At 37.8% G+C, this 10,221-nt stretch overlaps 1 protein-coding gene across 1 annotated transcript; it reads right to left on the bottom strand.

The window, feature by feature from the left end:
• Positions 1-3,329: 3,329 nt before the first annotated feature.
• Positions 3,330-6,861, bottom strand: EXOC1L (exocyst complex component 1 like). The gene is made up of 2 exons (XM_031066456.1): positions 6,739-6,861; positions 3,330-5,713 (listed from the first exon to the last, which is right to left on the bottom strand). Exons 1-2 carry the CDS (start codon positions 6,838-6,840, stop codon positions 5,450-5,452), a joined length of 366 nt encoding a protein of 121 aa, XP_030922316.1. The 5' UTR covers positions 6,841-6,861; the 3' UTR covers positions 3,330-5,449.
• Positions 6,862-10,221: the final 3,360 nt, after the last annotated feature.

Raw genomic sequence — 10,221 nt, 5'->3', positions numbered from 1 at the left:
GTGACGTCAGCGTTCCCTAGTGACGTCACGGCATAGGCACTGCGGGGGTTCGGGCCTGTTAGGGAACAAATGAGTCCACAAAAGTAATGCACGTAAACCTGGTGTTGAAAGATGCATACAGTGCATTACAGTGTTGCACAATCAACTTCAAATTACAGTGTAATTTGACTGCATGCTGTAACTCCCATTTGGCCACAGCATCAGGTGTAACGTCACTTCACAGAATCAGCAAGTTTGGAAGAGACCATTAAGATCATGAAGTCCAACCATGCATCCAGCACTATCACTGCAACCCCTAAAGCATTAGACCTTATCACCCAGTACCAGATCCAGACACCTTTTGACCACCTCCAGGGTTGGTGACTCCACCACCCCAGGCAACCTATTCCAATGCCTGACAACACTAAGAGTGAAATGAAATTCTAATATCAAATCTGAATCTGCCCTGTCTGAGCTTTAGGCCATCTCCTCTTGTCCTCTCACTGCAGGCCCAGCAGGAGAGACAACCCCCTCCCCACCGAGCCGCCTTTCAGGGAGCTGTGGAGGGCAGGGAGGTCCCTCCTGAGCCCTCTCCAGGCTAAACACACCCAGCTCCTTCAGCTGTTCCTCACAGGACATGTTTTCTGGAGTCTTCATGAGCCTTGTTGCCCTCCACTGGACTCACTCCAGCACCTCGATTTCCCTTTGAAAGTGAGGGGCCCAAAACTGAACACAGTGCTGGAGGTGAGGCTTCACCAGTGCTGAGTACAGGGGACAATCACTGCCCTGGTCCTGCTGGCCACACTATTGCTGACACAGGCCAGGGTGCCATTGACCTTCTTGGCTACCTGGGCACAGCTGGCTCATGTTCAGCTCATCTTCATAATCTGTGAACAGCATTCAGATTTTTGCTTTGCTCCTAGGTAGAAGAATCTGGACTAATTGACAGTCTTTGATGTCAGTGATAATCCAGATGGGAAAATTATGCTGAAACTAGATTTAGGATTTGTCATCTAACCATGAGAACTGGTGTCCAAATCGGCTATAGGTACTTGTAGTCACTGATGAATTCTGTGAAAACTGGAACATTCTCCACACGATCAATATACTTACCTAAGTTTTAGCATTGTTAATGTAATGGAGTGCAGAGTTAAGGATAGACTGAAATCATTCCAGATTAAATTGTATATGATTTATTCATTCTAGTGTGTAGCTGATAAAATGTATTTGTGAGGCCATGACCAATAAAGAACAGAAAACATCCTTTCCAAGGATTTGTTTTAAATTGCCAGTATGTGGATTTCTAACATGTAGAACTGTGTTTCTGTAATTCCTATGTCATATTTCCACTTAATCAAAAGCATTAATTGAGATGAGCTCAGTTGATTACAGCATGGTGCTAACATCACCAGTGTTGTGGGTTTGAGCCTCATATGGGCAATTCACTTAAGAGCTGGATTTGATAATCCTTGCGTATCCCTTCCCAGAATATTCTGTGATTAAATATGACTGACCAATTAAATCTCACTGAATGTACTTTTATTTTCTGACTTGCAAAAAACCATGCTGTATAATTCTATAATATATCATTCATGAGGGCCTAGGTTAAAATAGAAGTTATAGTTTGGTAATTTCTCAATTCAGCCACAAAATGTAACTGTCTCTGTCTAGCTCTATAAAGACTGGACAAAGCAGCCATAAAATACTGGACAATGTTTCATAAAGCTGTTGTATTAGGCAGAATGCTCTAATTCCCTATCTTTTAGCTTTAATTATGCTAAAATAAAAAGGAAACCACACTAAAATGCACTTTTTACTGCTAAAATGGGTTTACACATTAAAACTGACAAGACATCATCTACCAAGATGCACAGTGCCATCCTTTCCCCTCCTACCTCAGCTTTCCACAGATGCTCTTTAGAAAGGGTGTTTGATCTTCCAATATTGACTTTAAGTCATGAAAAAATATCCTTAAATTATATATGAAAAATTACATAATACAATAAATTTTCTAGAAAAAGTTTATATGCTGAACGTGACTGAAGGCATTGGGGACTAGGTAGTTGGTAGGGAGAGCAATATAGGCTTGTGTCGGAAAGAGGTTAGTATATGTATGTTAGTATATGTATGACTCCAAAACAAAAAGGAAAAAAGTATGAGAAATAACCCAGAAGCCATAGTCCAGAACATGCTCCCTGCTCTGTTTCACTTCCAAAACCTTTTTTAAATTCTGCACTAATCTGTATTTGCTTAATTTAGGATGCAAGAAAATATTAGCTAACCATGAAAAAGAAACTCACAGAAGAGGAGTATTTCTGCTGTAAATAAATTCTATTGTCAGAGGTTTCACTGTATTCTTAATTCTGATGTTGGTTTAAGTGTTTAAAAATATACATATATAGAAAGAAATCACCTGTCTTCCATGACAGCCTCTGTTCCCTTTCTGCCTGTCATGTGAGCATGAATTTCCGTTTGCTTATGATCACTCTTCTTCATTTTCAGGCTACCATGTATTTTCTTCTCTCTGGAACAGACTTGGCTAATAGCTACTCCTGTCTTCTGAAGAGAATCTGCATTATAATCCAAATCTCATGTAATCATTCCATCATGTAGTTGAAACCTTTTATAGGAATGCTACAGATGCATTTGTGTTAATCCTTTCCTCCTGTAAGTTTCTTCCTTGTCAGTTTTGGAGAATTCTTCCAGGAGAACTAGATGAATCCCCAGATACTTTATTTCAAACTACATTCCATTTATCTAAGGTCAGGAAATGTGATGTAGGAAATAATTCCACATTAACTGAAAGATGGGCTATTTAGCCCATTGAGTCTTTTCCACTCATAATTTAGCATATTCTCTGTGTCCTGTGGTGCAGCTGTGCTATGCTCACCACAAAGTGATAGTGTCCCTCAGACTTCCCATAGCACAGTCAGGCAATTACAGACTCTTGGTAGCTGATATCTTACAGAGAGCTGTGTGGAAGTAAGGAGTGCCTAGATTAGGTCCACAAAGATCTTTTAAAGTACTCTTCCTTTTGATAGTAACTGAAATAATTGACATGGACAATGTCCCTGGTTTTTCCATTCCTTTTGTTCAGTCAGACAGCTCAGTTAAGAATATCTGAAATACTACATTATCAGACAGAAGAAATGCCAGAGAGATTTTAATTGCATATTCTTCCACATAAAATGCAGGTTTGTGTCCTTCAATATAGCCCATTACATGTTTATATAGTACAAGAATAAAAATGTATAAACTACCGAAGAAAGTCCATTAAATATGGTTGAACATTACAGTAACTGTTTAGCTATCATCAGTTTCTAAAATGATACAGACAATTACGGCAAGAATTCAGTATACATGTACTTTATTTCAAAAGAATGCTCTGAAGTGATCATTTTTAGAGTTCTATGTTTTATTACAATTATAAGATGAATGATTAAAGATTTTCCACCCAGAAAACGTTTCCTTGTACCTATTAAGCAAAGAATTTGTAAATATTGTGGAAAACATTGTGACCTCAACAATCAATACACAATTCAAACAAGACAATATATCATAGATAGCAGTAGCATGAATTATTCTTTCTATGGTTTTGTGGAACCTGGATGTTGGGCAAATACTTCTTGTAGCTAATAATCAAATGTCACAATACATTTACTTGCCCTGGATTATCCCAAAGACATCTCAAAAGACCAATTCTATTGTGCAAACAAACACTAAAATTACATTCCTTCCCTCTAACAGTATTTAGGTGGCAAATTTAAGACCTTACAAATGCCAGAGGATTTCTGTTACCCACATAAACTGCCCTCACAGCTGTCTTACTGTACAGTAATAATTATTAAGATCTGTGTTAGAACCAATGTAATTTGCAATATATGCCTAGAATAAATATCTAACATCCAAATATTAACTAATCAAAGGTATGGGCTTTCCTATGTACACACAACAGGACAACATTGCAAAAATAGAAAGCTGTACCTTTTACAGGTTTTCAAATATATTCTCATTTACTTGATGTTATTTCAATTTTGAATCTAAAGCACATTTACACAAATGTTTTCAAAGGTGGGAGTTCACATGAAAGACAAAGTCCAAGCCACAGTACAGCAGAGTACCCTTGCTCAGCTCTCCCATGTTAGAGATGGCAGGTGCTGAGAGAGGACATGAACCAGCCTCTGATTTTCTGGGAGCTGACATCACCCAGCTCCAGCTCCATACCCAGTTTAGTCCACAGCCTGCCTTCCTGGACTCTCTTGGCTGCCAAAGGAAAAAGTTAGTTTTCTCCTGCAGGACATTCTGACCAGAAGCTTCTCTGAATGGAGTTTATTTTGGATTGGTGTTTTTTATATTCTATGGGATGGACAGCTAGCTAACTCAGCTGACAGACACTGGGCAGGAACACTATGCTTCTTATCATTAACATTGTTCCTCTTCAGCTTCTCAACACAGCTGCCACTTATCCTCTGTTTCTACCATAGTATACTACCACCAGTCCAGCTGCTACATTCTGAGAGCTGCTCCAAACCTTTCAAATAGACTCCACCCCATGGTAACTGTAGCTCTAAGTACTAATGCGCCTTTAAGTAGTGCACTGAATATGCTTACACTTAGCTAGAAACTGGTGAAAATATTTCTCATAATTCTATTTTGAAAACTCTACCACTTGCCTACAAAGTAACTCTAGTAGCCAACAACTACTGTTTACACAGTATTTTCTTATCCTTTGGTTTAGCGATAGAGACAATTTCTGTTCCCTAAACACAGCTGTTCATAAGCAATGAAGGGCAAGAAAGGACGTATTAATGTTACGGAAGTTCTGAAAGGTCTGACAAATAAAGCAATGCTGCTCAAGAACATTTGTTTTCTAAGACAGTATCACAAATAACATGAAGGACAAAAGGAATACTAAATGTTCTGTGGGAAAAATAATATAGCTGCATAGGTGAAAAGTTGGTCCCATGGTACCTGATGCAGTACTCCTAGTCATCAGGATGAGAACTGGATTCTTGTAGGGATATAAGTGTGATCTCTTTAATGGCGTTCTGTGTTTCAGCACAGTTGGAAATGGAAATGTGCATCATTCTCATACAGAACTCAACTGATTGCTTTTTTTCCTACTTCCAAGATATTAACTAACTGTTAATGATCTTAATGCTGCAAAAGTATTTCAAGCTATTAATGAAAGCTAATTTGTACTTCCACGAACATATAAGCAAATGCTGAGCTCTGCTTACATAAGCAATCCCCACTGACCATGATAATTACTGGTTCTATGTTTGCGGTCTCTTGTATGTATAAGTATTTGCTAGAGTGAAGACCTCTTAATATGTATAAATGAATTGTCACCTATTAATGTAAAAAGTATGCTCCACTTTTTATCACCTACTAACTTTTTTATCGGGTGGTTTATGAAATGCTGGTCAGTGAAAGTCAACCAGTCACCTTAATGTTAGAAAATACATCTTTAGGACAAACGACAGAGGGAGAGACATAAAAGGTTGAAAGCATAGAAGCAAACCCTCATAACTACTAAGAAATCTCTATTGCTGGATGACCAGATTGAATCATCATTTAGGTAGGTGTCATCAAAGTTCACAATCTTGAAGTCTTTCTTAAGGTACGTGGCATTCAGTTTGTTTAGCGTTCGAGCAAAGGTATATTTAGATGCACAACTATATGCTTCCATGTTGTAGACTTTGTGGAAATGCATATCAAAATATGGATTATCCTAAAAAAAAAATTGAGAGAGAATGAAATTACTACACACATTACAGAGTTAGAATTGCAATCTGTTGTTCTCTGCCCAGCTACCTACATGGCTTTTTCTCAGCGTGATGGGCTCTAAATGACTTCACATACTTCTGCTATTCATCTTAAATGGTCTTTTAAAACTTTAAAAATAGCAGCTGTAATTCCTTGCCATTGGGAATTTTTTCTGAGTAAAACTTTCTAAGTTTTCTCAAGCAATACACTCTACTTTATTGGTACTGTACAGTCTTGTTTTGAACTGAATCAGTTTGTTATGTTGCCTAAAACACAGTACATGAAAAGCACTTGCCTTGGACTATAACTGTGTATGTCTGTGGAAGAAGAAGAATATTGATTGCTCTTCCTGCCTGAGTTGTATTTCTTTGTGCTTTCTGGCTCTTTGACACAATTAATCCTAGCAGCAGATAAATTCTTTTAAATTCTATGGATATGAATACCTATTATGAATATTTATAGCAGTGTTAATTACCCCATGAGTTTGAGGTTCAATTAGGCTTTTCTTTAATCAAAAATGAGACAGATTTTGATCATCCCAGCTGTAAAAGGTTGAATCATTTCTGAAGAATATTTTAGCACAACGCTTCAGAAGAAAGTCTCCATAAAAAATTTTAATGAAATTTTCTTTTCAAATATACTCTAAAATCTATTACATTAACTGCAGTTTACACTGGAAGCTGCAGATGGAGAACTTTTATTACCAGTTATGATGACCAAATTAGAAAACATCCAGCTTCTGCCTGAGGTCTCAACCAGAGATGAAGGCTATTATAATTAACTAACAAACAAAAAAATCTCACCTTCCTCTTCTCCTCCAACAGTGCAAATGTGATGTGGAGCCTCTCACACACAATAAAGCCAAAATTCCTCGGTAACCTAATTTTATTTTTCAGATAATGCATTTTAATTGCATTTTAATACTTGTATTCCAAATTGCAAAGCAAGAAAATTATTTTCTATGTACATAATACAGAATATAACACTTACTGTATCTGCTTCTTTTCCATCAATCATCTCCAGATCTTTCAAAAACCACTTTTCAACTATTTCATATTTCTCCTCTCGGTCCACTCGCCAGTGTTTAACCATACATATTTCTACTTCTTTACTTTTAGTTACTGCAAGAAAAAAAAGAGTTTAGATATGCAAGCAAGTACTTCCCAAAGTTAGACCCTGACAGGCAGGGCTGTACTGGGTTATACTGGACATGATAGCTTTATTTTGCCCAGGTAGCAGGAGCAGTGCCATGTTGTCAGTCTATGAAACCTGTCAGATTTTAGTAGATATAGGATTTACCTTACCCTATGAAGAAAGAGTCTTTTGTTCAAAAGCCTTTCATGTGAATTCACTAGCACTGCAATGAAATCCTCATTCTGGCACTGGGTCTGCATAATCCTTCTTACTTCAAGAGGGAGACTTTTTTGGAATGCCGCAGTTAGGAAATTGCAAAACCTCTGTTTGACCAAGGTTTTGCATTTACACGACTTCTGCTATACTTTCCATTCTGTGAAGGAAGTGCTCTTACGAAGCCATTACTTTTTTAAAGCAAAACTCTTATTTCCCTATATAGTATGTAAATGAAATCAACATCAATTTTTTTTTCTTAAAGCTTCCAGCTGTCTAGTGCTAAATTTATAGAAATTACTGTTTTCCAACTTAGGCAGGAAATGAGATTAAAAAGAGCATGAAGATGCTCTTTGCAATAACTATTACTATTAATTGATTACCTTGAGTGCTGACTAGGAGACTGGATTTCTGTAACAGACCATTATGAGTGTGAAAAGTACCAGAGCCTGAACAATCCCCTGCACATCCAGCTGCTGATGGCTGCAGCGCAGGCCACACTCCCAAGCTATCTGGTAGCCCAAGTTATGGCCAAGAAGTCACCTACATGTGGCAGGAGCATTTTGACTTCACAGCACAAGGCTAGGAACACAGGAGCAAAATGCTTTTATTTCCAAATACTGCCTGAATTTTTGAAACCCTGTTTTGAAACTTCATTAGTTTTACCTTTCTCCTGTTAAAACATCTCTTATTCTCACCTGCTTATAAGAAAATGATTATTAAATAACAACAAAGTATATCTGTTGGAGACATTCCTTCTTTCCATTGCAAAGAAAAACAGTGGAAAATATATAAATTGATCATAATTTCTCTCAACCTTTAGCTTCCCTGCATGGGAAATAGAAATAATTTTTTTCCTTTGTCCTATCAATCATAGTTACTTAATCATTTTTGACCAAAAGACCACCACTATGTAATCTTCCATGGAGAAGTTACAATGGTTTTCATTTGCAAGCAAATCTAGCAGATTAATCTTAGGAAGTTCTCGTCATACTTTCAGTTTCACCCATTTTGTTGCTGGTTTGCCAGCTTGTAAGGGAATATGTTGTCTCCCTCAGAGTTAAAACTAAAGGAAGCAAGCCCAAACCCCAAGTCCTCTCAAAAATACAAAGGGATGTCCTAGGGGCCCCCAGATCCCCACATTGCCACTGCTGCACCCCTCTGACAACAGAAATCCTATGACATAAGGGCAGAGCACAGATCTTATGTACAGTGAACCCAGTGGTGAAACTTGGGTGTGGTATTTTCAGTTAAGAGGAAAAAAAAATAATTTTCCTGAATTTTGGATACTACTTGATCTTGCACTCAGTTAAAAGAGTCAAAGAATTTTTTTTCATAGACAGCATGAGCTCAGATCTACCATGCCACTCTAAAGCTCTAAAAGCTTTGCTTGAGGTGGGCACAGCTATGGCAATACCTTCATAGAGGACAAGTATTATTTCTTAAAGCTTTTCATGGACTAAACACCTTTTCCAGTATCTCTGTAGGACAAAAATGTTATCCCTACCATTCCATCTTGGGTATACCAATACTGGGTTGTGAAAATCCAGGTAATGGGGCTGCATTCCAGCTCTATATTCTTCTGGGGTTTATGAACTGTTTTGTGAAAGGATACTGTCACCTTTGTGCAAGAACTGGGATTTGCTGTTGTAAAAAGGAAAGGAAATAGTGTTGGCCATATGGCACCAAAAAAAGATTGTTCAGTTACCCACACCAGGATTTTGTTGCAACACATTTCAAAAGGCATAGACCTCTGAAGCTCTGACTATAGTTTGACTGATTTTTTTTTTAATGGTAATTTGAAATCAACAGAAACACACAGAGGTTGGATTGCAGGGATAAGATTTTAGATAATGTGTTTTGCTCCTACAGAATCACAGCAGAACACAGTAGCTGCTGGCAGCTGGATGCAATCCATCTTTCAGAATCAGATTTCCACTCTACTCACCACTTACTCAACCGTGCCTGAATATATTAAGAGAGTGTAATACTGGATAGTGGACAGATCCTACTCTTAGTACTCTACATGAGTTTTCTTTATGTCTTTAGAGACTTCCAATCAGTAAATCTGATTAGAGGCTTTCTTTAATGGCTTGTTCTCCTCTACCTGAAAAAGAAGTTTTTAGGAAAGATTTTAAAGGTGCATAATGTTAATTCTCCTTTTTGGAAGTTTCACAACAGTAAACTGCTTATAGAACTCCAACATGAAACTAATCATACTTCTACTGATAGTTTCATAAACTATGAGTGAGATTGGTATTTCTGTATGTTTAGAAGCCCTATGATATGCAGGAGTTAATTCCTTAAAACTGTTTTTATAGTTCTAACAGGTAGAAAGCCTGTTCTACCAAAATTAAAGGAGTACAGGGAACATAGCTGGCTTAGGGTTTCCAATGATCAGTACAACAGCTCATGTGTTCTAAGGACTTCAGGTTTTTAGAAAGATAGTGAACACAGAATACTGGATGCCAACCCCATCTATGTCTCATGCACATAGATTATTTCTACCTATTATATGTATTTGGAACCTAAGAGGAAACAGACTGAAAGAATCATCCACGTCAACCTAACTACTTACAGATGACATTTCTCTTTTTAGTATTTTTCAGTGGTTTGAAATAGTAATTTAAAAAACCCGCCACAAACCAGCTTTTCTGAAACCTCTATGAAACAGATTATTCACTTGAAAAGAAATTTAGAAAGTAGCCAGATAATTACTACTTAAAGCAATCTTGTTTTACTTGAAGTCTGTGCTAATTACTAACTCCAATTATTTAAACCATAAGTCTAATTTGTTCAAAGTGGAATAGGGACAATATGCGGGACATCAGACCAAGCCGAGGGATAGTGCACAAAAATTACAAATGTTTCCTGCAATGTTAATGCAGGAAAAAATCTGTAGAATTTGGAAAGAATATCTAGAATCTAGCAAAGAATCTGTAGAAAACCTGACTAGAACTATAGTACGGGTTTGCTCTTTTCAGAGCAGTTCGGGCGCTCACGGCATTACCCCGGCCATAGCACGGCTCTCAGCTGCGGGGCAGATGTGGTGTTTCCGCGCTGGTGTCAAACCTGGAGCCGGTGTGACCCACAAGCGGGACAGAACGCTGTGTTCGGCGGCTGCTG

The sequence above is a fragment of the Geospiza fortis genome, unplaced genomic scaffold, assembly GCF_000277835.1.
Source record: "Geospiza fortis unplaced genomic scaffold, GeoFor_1.0 scaffold40, whole genome shotgun sequence".
NCBI classification, from domain to species: Eukaryota; Metazoa; Chordata; class Aves; order Passeriformes; family Thraupidae; genus Geospiza; species Geospiza fortis.
Note: the sequence above shows the minus strand (reverse complement) of the source record. Positions and strands in the feature narration are given on the sequence as shown.